At 45.2% G+C, this 15,640-nt stretch overlaps 1 protein-coding gene across 1 annotated transcript in view; it reads right to left on the bottom strand.

The window, feature by feature from the left end:
* Positions 1–1,974: 1,974 nt before the first annotated feature.
* LOC147120264 (apoptosis-associated speck-like protein containing a CARD) overlaps positions 1,975–15,640 on the bottom strand; it is a 29,797-nt gene continuing 16,131 nt past the window's right edge. Inside the window, exons 4-5 of the mRNA XM_085983844.1 lie at positions 8,080–8,127; positions 1,975–2,251 (exon numbers count right to left, since the gene is read on the bottom strand). Coding sequence (XP_085839970.1) covers positions 1,998–2,251; positions 8,080–8,127 — 302 coding nt within the window. The 3' untranslated portion in view covers positions 1,975–1,997. The remainder of the gene's footprint in view (positions 2,252–8,079; positions 8,128–15,640) is intronic.

The raw sequence follows: 15,640 nt of genomic DNA on the forward strand, positions 1-15,640 counted from the left end.
TCTCTCCCTCCTCCAGTCTCTCTCTCTCTCTCTCCCCCCAATCTCTCTCGCTCCCCGTCTCTCTATCTCTCTCTCTGTCTCCCAGTCTCTCTATCTCTCTCTCTCCCCAGTCTCTCTCTCCCTTCCCCCGTCTCACTCTCTCTCTCTCTCTCTCCCCCCAGTCTCTCTCTCTCTCCCCCGTCTCTCTCCCCAGTCACTATCTCTCACTCCCCCAGTCTCTCTCTCTCTCCCCAGTCTCTCTCCTCTCTCTCTCTCCTCTCTCTGTCTCCCCGTCTCTCTCTCTCTCCCCCTCTCTCCCCAGTCTCTCTCTCTCTCCCCGTCTTTCTCTCTCTCCCCCCAGTCTCTCTCTCTCCCCCCAGTCTCTCTCTCTCCTTCCCTCTCTGTCTCTGTCTGTCTCTCTCTCCTTCCCTCTCTCTCTCTGTCTCTCGCTCCTTCCCTCTCTCTGTCTCTCTCTCCTTCCCTCTCTCTCTCTCCTTCCCTCTCGTCTCCCCCCAGTCTCTCTCTCTCTCTTGCATCACGGGGGGCATTTCATTCCATGTGTGGGCGTGCCTAATCCTGCAGCCTCCCGAAACGTCGCCGCCATTTTTTTAATACCGACAGCGACAGCACCAGCACAACAAACCCCCACAGTGCAGCTCCGGCAAAGTATCCCGCTCCCGGCCCGCCGGAGCGGGAGGTGAGTTGGGGTCACTCGGGCCGGGCCTCACAACCGCTCGGCCCGAGACACAGAGCGGGGGACCGGCAGTGGCCAGCAGTAAACCGCGCGGCCCTGTAAACTGCTTCCCCCCCTTCCCTCCCCCTTCCTCCCCCTTCCCCTTCCTCCCCTTTCCCCCTCCCCGCCCCCTTCCCCTTCCTCCCCCTGTCGCTCTCTCTCTTCCCCCCAGTCTCTCGCTTTCTCTCTTCCCCCCAGTCTCTCGCTCTCTCTCTTCCCCCCAGTCTTTCGCTCTCTCTCTTCCCCCCAGTCTCTCGCTCTCTCTCTTCCCCCCAGTCTCTCGCTCTCTCTCTTCCCCCCAGTCTCTCACTCTCTCTCTTCCTCCCAGTCTCTCGCTCTCTCTCTCTCTCTTCCAACAACAACATGCCCTCAAAAAAGCCTCGGCACCGCCGGGCACCCCCAGCCAATAAGTATATATGTGTGTATGAAAGTCAGACATGGAATATCTATATTGCCAGGGTGATAGATATTGCTGGGAGTGCTTCTATGTATGGGCTTATTAAAAGCACATGAATTGCTGGGAGTACCTCTATGTATGGAATTAATAAACTGTGGGTGTATGCATTGCCGAGGGTGCTTCTATGTAAGCTTGAATTTTTAAACTAGTGTAAAATAAAGACCACTTTTATTGATCATAAACTTCTCTGTCATTGTTACGCTTATTTGTAATTCTAGAGGTTCGAACAATAGTAGGAGAAAGTCCTGCAGTAGTGCTGAGGGAGTGCTGCACTATCAGAGGTGCCATCTTTCAGATGATAAAATATACCAAGGCTCCGTCTGCTCTCTCAGGTGGAAATAAAAGATCCCATGGCACTATTTCAAAGAAGAGCAGGGGAGTTCTCCCTGGTGTCCTAGCCAATATTCATCTCTCAACCAACATCACTAAAATCATACGCCTCAATAGTAACCTGCTCACGACGAGCAGGAGAGTGTCAGGGGAAGGGGTAAAAGAAAAATCTGGAGACCTCCCCGGGCTTTCTTGGTTTTCCCCCACTGACACACACCCCCAGCACCCACCCACCCTCCCCACCTCCCTGTAAGTATCAGGGCCATATTATCTGGTCATTATCTCATTGCTGTTTGTGGGAGCTTGCTGTGTGCAGATTGGCTGTTGCATTTCTAACATTACAACAGTGACTACACTTCAAAAATACTTCATTGGCTGTAAAGCGCTTCGGGACATCCTGAGGTTGAGAAAGGCGCTATATAAATGCAAGTCTTTCTTTCTTAAATATATCAGAATGACCTGAGACAAGCAGCAGTTTTTGGCAGGGAGGTGTTGGCTTTATTGAATGAGCTCTTCCATGATACAAGGCTGCAACTCGCACAATTTTGTAAAGAGATGATGACAAGTACTTTTAGTCACCGTCATGTATTGTAGAAGTTTTCTCATCTTCTCTTCAGATGTTTTGCAGGCCATGATTTCGGAATACATTTCATTAGTGAGGCCGTATCCCATCATTTCATCTGCAAGTTCATCGACATTTTTTACTTTCTGAACCAGATATCCCCATTTTTGTTTCACAAAGGATGTCTTGTCTATTGTTTCAGAAAATGGAGACAAAAGAATGTAGGAATTAATGTCATACCTAAATGCAAGACTTTCATAGACAGAATTTTGGGGTAATGTTTCCGCTTTGGGTGCAATCAGTCATTCCGGTTTTGCACTCAAAGTTGCGCCCGTTTTGAAAAGTGTTTTTTCTTTACCGAGTTTCTGCTCAAATTCATTTCTTATCGCCGAACACAAAACCTGCCACGAACCAGCGTAATTGGGCCACGTTTTAAAACATAATTTCGGTTTTTAATTTTGCTTTAAAAACTTTTCCTTCATATACTTAACAGTGGTGAAGTTTGATTAAAACAGCTGAAAATAGGTTCTTCACAAAAAACAAGCATTTTTAATCACTGTGTCAATACACCACCTCTGAGTAACACAATTTTAAATTATTGAAATTCACTTTATTTTCTAGTCAGATTCCTCGTAAATTAAAGCAAAAATTACACTCTAATGCTTTTAAAACGTACCTTTTAGAGCCCTTGCACCCAAAAGTTTCAGCTTAATATTTGGAGCCTCCTCGAAGGCCTGCAATTAACGGAAACTCCCAATGATGATTCAGTCACTCTGGGGGCGTTCCCAGTATTGTGGGAGGGGCCTGCTTCCAGCGCGATGTTTTTAAAACTAGCGCAAAAGATCACGGAAACTCGATTTGCGCTGAACGCAATTTGCGCTTAACATTCCGCAATCTTTTGCGCTGATTAGGCGAATTGTGCCAAAAAAACAGTGCAATCGAGCGGAAACTCCTGGCCAAAATCTTTATATGAATGTTCATGAAGGTTTTCAAGAAGGGAGTGAGGGATGGTTCTGATTCATAAGATATATACACATTAGAGAGTTTTCAGACAGTCAAGAAAGGGCATTCCATATTGACTACATGGCAAGGAGAGAGCCTCTTGGAGTTTACTCTCTGGTGCACAGCTTGGTATCAATCATGAAATGCAGGACTGAGCATAAAACCTTCATCATGGTATAGTTATAGCTGATGAAATCTTTCTTATTTACTTCCCAATCCTATTTTCCATGAGTATTGAATATCTTGGAGATAACCTGCTCCCAAATCTCCGCAAATGCCACTCTGAACCAGTCACTCAGTGGCTCAGGGATTCCAATCTGCCCTCTGCTCTGTGGGGAGGTGCCCAGTTCTGCCTCTCCACAGCAACATCGCTTGGATCAGGAACTCAACAATATGGAGGATTGAACTCCAATGCCATGGAACCATGCGTCAGTAATCCAATGTGCCTCTGCACTGTGGCACCCAGGCCTCTGTGATCTTCAAGAGATACCTAACATTCTATCAACACACTAACTTCCTTCATTCATTTATTAATTCAAGTTTGTTAATAACTAGGAGGAAGTGGAGATCCCACGGTAGTGAAACATTTTACAAGTGAATGGAGCTAGAAAGATTTGGCTGGATATATTCTTTCCAAGCACTACAAGTGACAAAATGACAAAGGAAATAAATCAGCAGATTGCAAAGCATCAGCCAATCCATGTAAAATAATGGAATCGATTATCAAGAGTACACTTGAGGATTACTGTACAATAATAACCTAGTAAACAGCAGTCAACATGAATTCAGAAGGGGAAGATTACTGTCTCATCAATCTCCTCAACCACTTTGAGGAAATGCCAACCCAATGGACAGTAGAAAGCCCTATCACATGATATACCTAGACTTCCACAAGGTATGCAATGAAGTTCCACACAGACTATTAGTTAAACTCAAAGCTGTGGAGATTTAAGGTACACCCTGGGAGTGGATACAAAACTAGCAGTAGAGTAGAAATAAATGAGTACTTGTTATGGGGGAGAGGAGGGAGTATTGAGTGAGGTGCCCCAGGTGTTGGTGCCACTGCTGTTTCTATTTTATATAAATGATCTAGATTCAGAAACTCAATGCGAAGTTGTCAAAATTGTAGATGATACCAAACTAGGACGGGCAATGGAATTAGAGGAGGCAGTTTTGGAAATTGCAGAATGCATAATGGGCAAATTGCATAAATAGGCAGAACAATAGCAAATAAAATTTAATGCAGACAAGTACTGTAACATTTCGATGGATGATGTTGAAATTGCTAAGGATGAATTTGAATGAGACCTTGGAGTCTTAGTAGACTCGACATTAAACAGTCCAACCAATGCCGAGCAGAAATTACATAGCCTAAACTGTAGAATACAAGTTAGAAGAAGTTGTGATCAATTTGCACAGTATCAGACCACACCATGAATACTGTGCCCAGTTAAGGTCGCCAAGGCTCTGGGAGACACTCAAGTGCTGGAGACACCGCAGAGAAGAGTCGTGAGGCTGATCCTTACAGTCAAAGGTCTGAGACATGAGGAAAGACTGAAGAAACTTGAGCATTTCAGTCTTTAAAGGAGGCATCGGCGAACTGATCTTATAGAGGTATACAAGATAGTTAATGGAACGGAAGAGGTAAATTGAGAACATAACTTTAATTTTTTTTATTAGTTCACAGGATGTGGAGGTTGCTAGCAGGGTCAGCATTAATTGCCCATCCCTAATTGCCCTTGAGAAGGTGGTGGTGAGCTGCCTTCTTGAACAACTGCAGTCCGTGTGGTGAAGATACTCCCATAGTGCTGTTAGGTAGGGAGTTCCGGGATTTTGAACCAGCGACGATGAAGGAACGGCAATATATTTCCAAGTCAGGATGGTGACTTGGAGGGTAACTTAGAGGTGGTGGTGTTCCCATGCACCGGCTGACCTTGTCCTTCTAGGTGGTAGATTTTGTGGATTTGGGAGGGGCTGACAAAGAAGCCTTGGCGAGTTGCTGCAGTGCATCTTGTAGATGGTACACACTGCAGAAACGGTGCGCATGTGGTGGAGGGAGTGAATGTTTAAGGTGGTGGATGGGGTGCCAATCAATTACATTGGAAGCTTAAACTAGTAAAAGGCAAATTTAAGTCTGGTATTCACGGCACCTGGGGAATTTAAATTCAGTTAATTAAATAAATCTGGAATAAAAAGCTAGTGTCAGTAATGGTGACCATGAAACTATCGGATTGTCGTAAAAAAAACATCTGGTTCACTAATGTCCTTTAGGGATGGAAATCTGCCGTCCTTACCTGGTCTGGCCTATATGTGACTCCAGACCCACAGCAATGGGAAGGATTGGCCCTGGGAGTCCTCAACATTGACTCCAGATCCCATGAAGTCTCATGGCTTCAGGTCAAGTATGGGCAAGGAAACCTGTTGATTACCACCTACCGCCCTCCCTCAGCTGATGAATCAATACTCCTCCATGTTGAACACCACTTGGAAGAAGCACTGAGAGTAGCAAGGGCATAGAATGTACTCTGGGTGTGGGACTTCAATGTCCATCACCAAGAGTGGCTCGGTAGCACCACTACTGACCGAGCTGGCCGAGTCCTGAAAGACATAACAGCCAGTCTGGGCCTGTGACAGGTGGTGAGAGAACCAACACGAGGGAAAAACCTACTTGACCTCATCCTCACCAATCTACCTGCTGCAGATGCATCTGTCCATGACAGTATTGGTAGCAGTGACCACCGCACAGTCATTGTGGAGACGAAGTCCCGTCTTCACACTGAGGACACCCTCCATCATGTTGTGTGGCACTGCAGTCCTGCCACATCCAGTCATGAATGGTGGTGGACATTTAACAACTAACGGGAGGAGGAGACTCCATAAATATCCCCATCCTCAATGATGGTGGAGCCCAGCACATGAGTGCAAAAGACAAGGCTGAAGCGTTTGCAACTATCTTCAGCCAGAAGTGCCGAATGGATGATCCATATCGGCCTACTCCTGAGGTCCCCACCATCACAGAAGCCAATCTTCAGCCAATTCGATTCACTCCACGTGATATCAAGAAATGGCTGAGTGCACTGGATACAGCAAAGGCTATGGGCCACGACAACATCGCAGCTATAGTGCTGAAGACTTGTGCTCCAGAACTAGCCGCGCCTCTAGCCAAGCTGTTCCAGTACAGCTAGAACACTGGCATCTATCCGACAATGTTGAAAACTGCCCAAGTATGTCCTGTCCACAAAAAGCAGGACAAATCCAACCCGGCCAATTACCGTCCCATCAGTCTACTCTCAATCATCAGCAAAGTGATGGAAGGTGTCATTGACAGTGCTATCAAGCAGCACTTACTCACCAAAAACCTGCTCACTGATGCCCAGTTTGGGTTCCACCAAGATCACTTGGCTCCCGATATCATTACAGCCTTGGTCCAAACATGGACAAAGGAGCTGAATTCCAGAGGTGAGGTGAGAGTGACTGCCCTTGACATCAAGGCAGCATTTGACCAAGTGTGGCATCAAGGAGCCCTAGTAAAACTGAAGTCAATGGAAATCAGGGGGAAAACGCTCCACTGGCTGGAGTCATACCTAGCACAAAGGAAGATGGTTGTGGTGGTTGAAGGTCATTCATTACAGCCCCAGGGCATCACTGCAGGAGTTCCTCAGGGCAGTGTCCTAGGCCCAACCATCTTCAGCTGCTTCATCAATGAGCTTCCCTCCAACATAAGATCAGAAATGAGGATGTTCGCTGATGACTGCACAGTGTTCAGCGCCATTCACAACTCCTCAGATAATGAAGCAGTCCATGCCTGCATGCAACAAGACCTGGAGTCTAGGGTACTGAATTTGGATGATCATCCATGATCTCATTAAATGGCGGAACAGGCTCGAGGGGCCGAATGGCCTACTCCTCCTCCTATCTTCTATGTTTCTATGACCTGGACGACGTTCCGGCTTGGGCTGATAAGTGGCAGGTAACATTCGCGTCACAGAAGTGCCAGGCAATGAATATCTCCAACAAGCAAGAGTCTAACCACCTCCCGATGACATTCAACGGCATTACCATTGCCGAATCCCCCACCAGCAACATCCTGGGGGTCACCATTGACCAGAAACTTAACTGGACCAGCCATATAAATACTGTGGCAACAAGAGCAGGTCAAAGGCTAGGTATTCTGTGGCGAGTGTCTCACCTCCTGACTCCCCAAAGCCTTTCCACTATCTAAAAGGCACAAGTAAGGAGTGTGATGGAATACACTCCACTTGCCTGGATGAGTGCAGCTGCAACAACACTCAAGAAGCTTGACACCATCCAGGACAAAGCAGCCCGCTTGATTGGCACCCCATCCACCACCTTAAACATTCACTCCCTCCACCACCGGCGTACCGTGTCTGCAGTGTGTACCATCTATAAGATGCACTGCAGCAACTCACCAAGGCTTCTTTGGCAGCACCTCCCAAACCCGCGACTTCTTCCATCTAGAAGGACAAGGGCAGCAGGCGCATGGGAACACCAGAACCTCCAAGTTCCCCTCCAAGTCACACACCATCCTGACTTAGAAGTATATTGCCAATCCTTCATCATCGCTGGGTCAAAATCCTGGAGCTCCCTACCTAACAGCACTGTGGGAGTACTTTCACCACATGGACTGCAGCGGTTCAAGAAGGCGGCTCACCACCACCTTCTCAAGGGCAATTAGAAATGGGCAATAAATGCTGGCCTTGCCAGCAATACCCACATCCCATAAACGAATTAAAAAAAATAGAGTGATCAATGTCTGGTATAGACTTCCAGATAGAGTAGTAGAGACAAAACCCCTGGAAGCATTTAAGAAACAACAGGATGCTGCAATGGGAGCCTTTAGGATCTTTCTGAAAGACGACTTTAGATGGGCCAAATGGCCTTCCTCGTCTGCTACCTTCTCAAGGCCAGTTAGAGATGCCCAGATCCCGCGAATGAATAAAAAACAATTATCGTGTGATTTTGCGAACAGAAAAGTACATTGAAAAAAATAATTACCTGTCACTTTGCCCTCCAGCTCATTAACATTTACAGTTCTCACTGGAGCTGCAAACAAAATATAATTTAAACATTGTTATTCCTCAGTGATTATGTTAGAATCATAGAATCATAGAATGTTTACAGCACAGAAGGGGGGCATTCGGCCCATCAAGCCCTTGCTGGCTCTCTGCAAGAGCACTTCAGCTAGTCCCACTCACCCACCCTTTCCCTGTAGCCCTGCAAATTTTTTTCCTTCAGGTACTTATCCAATTCCCTTTTGAAAGCCACAATTAAATCTGCCTCCTCCATCCTCTCAGGCAGTGCAGTCCTGATCCTAACAACTCGCTGCGTAAAAAAGTTTTTCCTCATGTTGCCTTTGGTTCTTCTGCCAATCACCTTAAATCAGTGTCCTCTCGTTCTTGACCCTTCCGCTAATGTGAACAGTTTCTCTCTATCTACTCTGTCTAGACCCCGCATGATTTTGAACACCTCCATTAAATCTCCTCTCAATCTTCTCTGCTCTAAGGAGAACAACCCCAGCTTCTCCAGTCTGTCCACAAAACTGAAGTCACTCATCCCTGGAACCATTCTTGTCAATCTTTTCTGAACCCTCCCTAAAGCCATCACATCCTTCCTAAAGTGCAGTGCCCAGAATTGGACACAATACTCCAGCTGAACCAATGTTTTATAAAGCTTCATCATAACTTCCTTCCATGGCTTGGATCAGGAACTCAACAATATGGAGGACTGAACTTGTGTTCTCCAATGCCATGGAACCATGCGTCAGTAATCCAATGTGCCACTGCACTGTGGCACCCAGGCCTCTGTGATCTTCAAGAAATACCTAACATTCTATCAACACACTAACTTCCTTCATTCATTTATTCATTCAAGTTTGTTAATAACTAGAAGGAAGTGGAGATCCCACGGTAGTGAAACATTTTACAAGTGAATGGAGCTAGAAAGATTTGGCTGGATATACTCTTTCCAAGCACTACTAGTGACAAAATGACAAAGGAAATAAATCAGCAGATTGCAAAGCATCAGCCAATCCATGTAAAATAATGGAATCTATTATCAAGAATACACTTGAGGATTACAATAATAACCTAGTAAACAGCAGTCAACATGAATTCAGAAGGGGAAGTTTACCGTCTGTCTTAAGGTTCATCATAACTTCTTTGCTTTTATACTCTATGCCTCTATTTATGAAGCCTAGGATCCCGTATGCTTTTTTAACTGCTTTCTCAACCTGCCCTGCCACCTCCAACGATTTCTGCACATATACCCTCCGGTCTCTCTGTTCATGTACCCCCTTTAGAATTGTACCCTTTAGTTTATGTTGCCTCTCCTTGTTCTTCCTACCAAAATGTATCACTTCGCACTTTTCTGCATTAAATTTCATCTGCCACATCCCTGTTCATTCCACCAGCCTGTCTATGTCCTCTTGAAGTTTATCACTGTCCTCCTCACTGTTCACTATACTTCCAAGTTTTGTGTCATCTGCAAATTTTGAAATTGTGCCCTGTACACCCAAGTCCAAGTCATTGATATATATCAAGAAAAGCAATGGTCCTAGTACCGATCCCTGGGGAACACCACTGCGTACCTCCCTCCAGTCCAAAAAACAACCATTCACCATTACGCTCTGTTTCCTGTCACTTAGCCAATTTCATATCCATGCTGCCAATGTCCCTTTTATTCCATGGGCTTCAACTTTGCTGGCAAGCCTATTATGTGGCACTTTATCAAACGCCTTTTGGAAGTCTATGTACACCACATCAATGCATTGCCCTCATCAACCCTCTCTGTTACCTCATCAAATAACTCAATAAAGTTCGTTAAACACGATTTGCCTTTAACAAATCTGTGTTGGCTTTCCTTAATTAATCCACACTTGTTCAAGTGACTGTTAATTTTGTCCCTGATTATCGTTTCTAAAAGCTTCCCCACTATCGAGGTTAAACTGACTGGCCTATAGTTGCTGGGTTTATCCTTACACACTTTTTTGAACAAGGGTGTAACATTTGCAATTCTCCAGTCCTCTGGCACCACCCCCATATCTAAGGAGGATTGGAAGATTATGGCCCATACCTCCGCAATTTCCACCCTTACCTCCCTCAGTATCCTAGGATGCATTCCATCCAGCCTTGGTGACTTATCTACTTTAAGTACAGCCAGCCTTTCTAGTGCCTCCTCTTTATCAATTTTTATCCCATCCAGTATCTCAACTACCTCCTCCTTCACTATGGCTTTGGCAGCATCGTCTTCCTTGGTAAAGACAGATGCAAAGTAGTAATTTAGTACCTCAGCCATGCCCTCTGCCGCCATGCGTATGTCTCATTTTGGGGCTCTAATTGGCCCCACCCCTCCTCTTACTACCTGTTCACTATTTATATGCCGATAGAAGACTTTTGGATTCCCCTTTATGTTAGCTGTCAATCTATTGTCATACTCTCTCTTTGCCCCTGTTTTTTCCTTTTTCACTTCCCGTCTGAACTTTCTATATTCAGCCTGGTTCTCACTTGTAGTCTCAACCTGACATCTGTCATATGCCCCCTTTTTCTACTTCATCTTACTCTCTATCTCTTTCATCATCCAGGGAGCTCTGACTTTGGTTGCCCTACCTTTCCTCCTCATGGGAATGTACCTTGACGAACCATCTCCTCTTTAAAGGCAGCCCATTGTTCCATTACAGTTTTGCCTGCCAATCATTGATTCCAATTTGCCCAGGCCAGATCCATTCTCAACCCACTGAAATTGGCCTTCTTCCAATTAAGTATTTTTACTCTAGATTGCTCCCTGTCCTGCTCCATAGATAATCTAAACCTTATGATACTGTGATCACTGTTCCCTAAATGTTCCCCGAATGACACTTGCTCCATTTGACCCACCTCATTCCCCAGAACCAGATTCAGCAATGCTTCCTTCCTCATTGGGCGGGAAACGTTCTGGTCAAGAAAGTTCTCCTGAACACACTTCAGAAATTCTTCCCCCTCTCTGCCCTTTACAATATTACTATGCCAGTCTATGTATTTTTTTATTAGTTCATGGGATGTGAGCGTCGCTGGCAAGGCCAGCATTTATTGCCCATTCCTATATTAGGATAATTGAAGTCCCCCATTATCACTGCTCTATAGCTCTTGCACCTATCTGTAATTTCCCTGCAAATTTGCTCCTCTATATCCTTCCCACGAGTTGGTGGCCTATAGAATACACCTAGTAATGTAATGGCACCTCTATTGCTTCTTAACTCTAACCAAATAGATTCTGTCCTTGACCCCTCCAGGACATCCTCTCTTTCCAGCACTGTAATATTCTCCTTAATCAAGACTGCCACCCCACCTCCTTTCTTTCCTTCCCTATCTTTCCTGAAAACCTTATATCCAGGAATATTTAGTACCCAATCCTGCCCTTTTTTGAGTCAGGTCTCCCTTATCGGCACTTCATCATATTCCCATGTGGCTATTTGAGATTGCAGCTCACCAACCTTATTTACCACGCTTCGTGCATTTGCATACATGCACTGTAAACCTATCTTAGACCTTCTTGTATTCTCTCTTAGTCTGACCCCGCTTAATACCATATCTTAGTACTATATCTTACTCTAGTGCTATCTGTCTCTCCCAATCCTTTGTGCATCTTGTTTCTCCTTTCTAATGCTACATCCTGGTGCCCATCTCCCCAACAGCACTAGCAAACCCCCCCGCAAGGATATTGGGCCCAGCTCTGTTGAGGTGCAACCCGTCCGGCCTGTACAGGTCCCACCTCCTCCAGAACCGGTCCCAATGTCCCAGGAATCTAAAGCCCTCCCTCCTGCACCATCTCTCCAGCCACGCATTAATCTGCTCTATCCTCCTATTTCTATACTCACTAGGTCATGGCACTGGGAGTAATCCAGAGATTACTACCTTTGAGATCCTGCTTTTTAATTTATTTCCTAGCTCCCTGAAATCTGCCTGCAGGACCTCATCCCTCTTTCTATCTATATCATTGATACCGACATGGACCATGACCTCTGGCTGTTCTCCCTCCCCCCTCAGAATGTCCTGCAGCCACTCAGTGATATCCTTGACCCTGACACCAGGGAGGCAACATACCATCCTGGAATCACGTCTGTGGCCGCAGAAACGCCTGTCTGTTCCCTTAACTGTCGAATCTCCTATCACTATTGCTTTCCCGATCTTCCTCCTCCCGCCCCGGGCCACCCGTGGTGCCATGGACCTGGCTCTGGCTGTACTCCCCAGAGGAACCATCACCCTCACCAGTATTAATGCTGGTTAGAGAGTGAGATGCACTCAGCGTACTCCTGCAGTACCTGCCTGGTCCTCCTTGTCTGTCTGGTGGTCACCCATTTCCTCGCTGCCTGTACAGTCTTACGCTGCGGGGTGACCACCTCTTGAAACATGCTATCCACGTAGCTCTCAGCACCGCAGTGACGCCAGCTGCTGCTCAAGCTCCAAAACCTGGAGCTTGAGCTCCTCCAGCTGACGACACCTCCTGCACAGGTGGTTGTTCAGGACACAGGAAGCATCCTGGAGTTCCCACATGGCACAAGATGTTAATTTAAAACATAGTAAATATTTCAAATTTTCAACATTCAATTTATACAATGTATTTAGACAGCGGACATCTTCTTTACATTTCAGGCCTGTATTCATCCATTATTTTATAATGGGTAACTATAATCCAAAACCTATTTTAGATCATAGTTGTCATGCACAGGACTAGTTTAGGAGAAGCAGATTTGATATGACAATTCATAGCTAGAAACAGGGGGGGGGGCAAAATTCCAGAAGCCCCACTCTGAAATACAGCAGGGTAGGACTTACCCCCACCCATTTACGCTTGCCTTGACCCCATCCCAAATCTCAGGGATGGGGTTATTTGAATATGGGGCAGACATCTGCCTTATTGGCAGCGCTAATGGATGCCTGTCCCCATGGAGCCAGCCGAATTCCGAAGCAGCACCTTGCTGCTCCGTCGGGACAGGTGTAGGCTAAGGGCAGCAAAGAAAATATTGTCCAATCCTCACTGGTCTGCCATTGTGCAAACAGCAATCAATCTCTCTTAGATCAACTGCCATTTGAATACAGGATTGTGGAGTTATTCGCTAGCCATACACTGAGCAGAACAGGTGGGATTTCCATGGGAACCCAGCATCACAACAGCCCTACCTCCAAAAATAACATCATGATGGGGGGCGGGGGGGGGGGATGGGCAGAAGAATACTCCACACCCTTCATCAGAAATTGTGAATGAGGTCAGAAAGGTATGGAAACAGGCTCTGCCCCAAATTCCTGCCCCTCTGCTCCCACTGTTCTCGAATAACACCCCCAAAACTCTAGACTGTCAATGCTATGGTTTACAAGGGAGGATTTTGAATTACTAGGACAATGTGGTAAGTTCTGGGACAAGGGGAAGCTCAAGAAGATGGGATGGGCTTCAGCTAAATTGGACTGGTACCAATGTCTTGTTGAATAAGCCAGTGGAAGAGGATTTCAACTGCTACTGCATCCAATTTTAGTCCCTTCATGGTGGGTGATACAGTGGTCTTGGAAAATGTTTAGAGAAGAGCTGCAAGAATGATTACTAGCTTAAAGAACCTTAGTTACTCAGGCTTAAAGATCTGGGTCTATTTACATTAGCGCAGCATAGACTCAGAGGAGACCTGAGAGAAGTATATAAAATAATTCAAGGGCTGGATTGTGTCCCTATTGATAGATTCTTTCAGTTTTACAGATTGGGGAGGACCAGGTGACATGAGTTCAAACTATGTAAGAGTAGGAATATGCTAGATGTTAGGCAGTTTTTCTTTTCCCAGAGAGTAGTGAGCCTCTGGAATGCATTGGCGGCTTGTTTGGTGTGTGCTGACTCTCTGGATGCCTTAAAGAAGGAGCTTGACCTGTTCTTGGCTGGGGCAGAGATCGCATTATATAGAAGGTAAGTGGTTTAATAGTTAACATACACATGGTCAGTGTGATCTTCTGGGCTGGAGGGGGTCAGAGAGGAATTTTCCAAATTTTTTTCCAAGCATCATGAGTGGGGGGCAGGCTTGTTGGACCAGCTGGTCTTTTCCTACCTGTCATTCTCCTATTTCATATGTTCGTATAAAGAAAGGAGAATACAAACAGACCACATCTAGGAAATAAAGAGCGCTAATGATAGAAGAGATAACTTAGCTGGATGTGATGGCACAGAGCAGATGTTTGGTAGATGACAAACATGGATACATCAGATAAGTGTGTGGAGAATAACAATATGAACATATGGGGAAACAATAATAGCAAAATAAATACACAAACTTACAAGTCTAGGATGTGGAGGAAATGGATGCCTCAAAATTCTATATGTGAATGCGATGCATGGTAAACATGGAGCAGTTGCTGGAGAGAGAGGCTATGATAGAATAGGAATCACAGACACCTGTCAAGAATGACGGGTAAATGTACAGGGATACAGATTACATTGTAGAGTTAGAAATGGCAAACTGAGAAGGCGTGTAGCCTCTTATGTGAAAAATAGCTTGCTTACAATGGAGATGGACCTACCCAGACCAGGTGCTAATAAAGTGGAAACTTCATGGATCAGGATGAGAAACAAGAGGCGGTAGGAGATTAATTATGAACATCTCAGATGGAACAATTATAGAATCATATAATCATGCAGCACAGAAGGAGGCCATTTGCCCATTGTGTCTGTGCCAGCTGTTTGAAAGAACTATCCAATTAATCCCATTACTCTGTTCTTTCCCCATAGCCCTGAAACTTTTTCCTTTTCAAGTATATAATCCAATTCCCTTTAGAAAGTTAATATTGAATCCTTAATATTGGTTGGACCAAATATGGGAAGTGTATACAGGAACAGGTGCAGTTATGGATGATGTCAATTTACCAGGGATAGGTTAAAGAGTCTATAAAGGGTGAATTAGGAGTGAAAGGAAAATCCTGGACACAAACCTGGAATGTTACATGAAACAACTGGTCATAAATCCATGTAACCAGGGGCACTATTGATATTAAGTAACAACCAGGAAATGGTAGAGCAGGGTAGAGTCAAACAACACTTTGCCAACAGTGAACACAGTATGGTGGATTTTAAGCTTAAGTTTGTGATGAAAAGAAGATAAAAGAAGATAAGTGCAATAAAAACATTCAATTTCGGAAAGGTAGATTCAGAAGAGATGTAGGATGAGCGAAGGACACTGAACTGGATAGCACTGTTAGACAGGAAATATGTGGAAGAAAAGTGGATCATGTTTAAAAATATTATACACACATACAGTTCAGATAGTGCCACTCGCAAAGAAAGGTTAACACAGGAACAGAGTGATGTGGACGACAACTGAAATAATGGGGGATGGGGGTTGCAAAAAGACAAGGGCAAAAAAGAGATTGGTGGTGATTTTCTATGGGGGTTCTCATGATTATCCTCTGCAGAAATATAGCATAAATACCATTTACAACATTTGTCTAGGGTTTATGCAGCTTTTCCAATGACATTACGGCGAACGATCGGGAGACCCCTGTGGGAAATCACCCGCATTGTTCCTAAAGTATAAAGCCACAGTTAGCATGCT

Source organism: Somniosus microcephalus, chromosome 4 (assembly GCF_052327205.1).
Source record: "Somniosus microcephalus isolate GS21.2 chromosome 4, FLI_Smic_1.0, whole genome shotgun sequence".
NCBI lineage: Eukaryota > Metazoa > Chordata > Chondrichthyes > Squaliformes > Somniosidae > Somniosus > Somniosus microcephalus.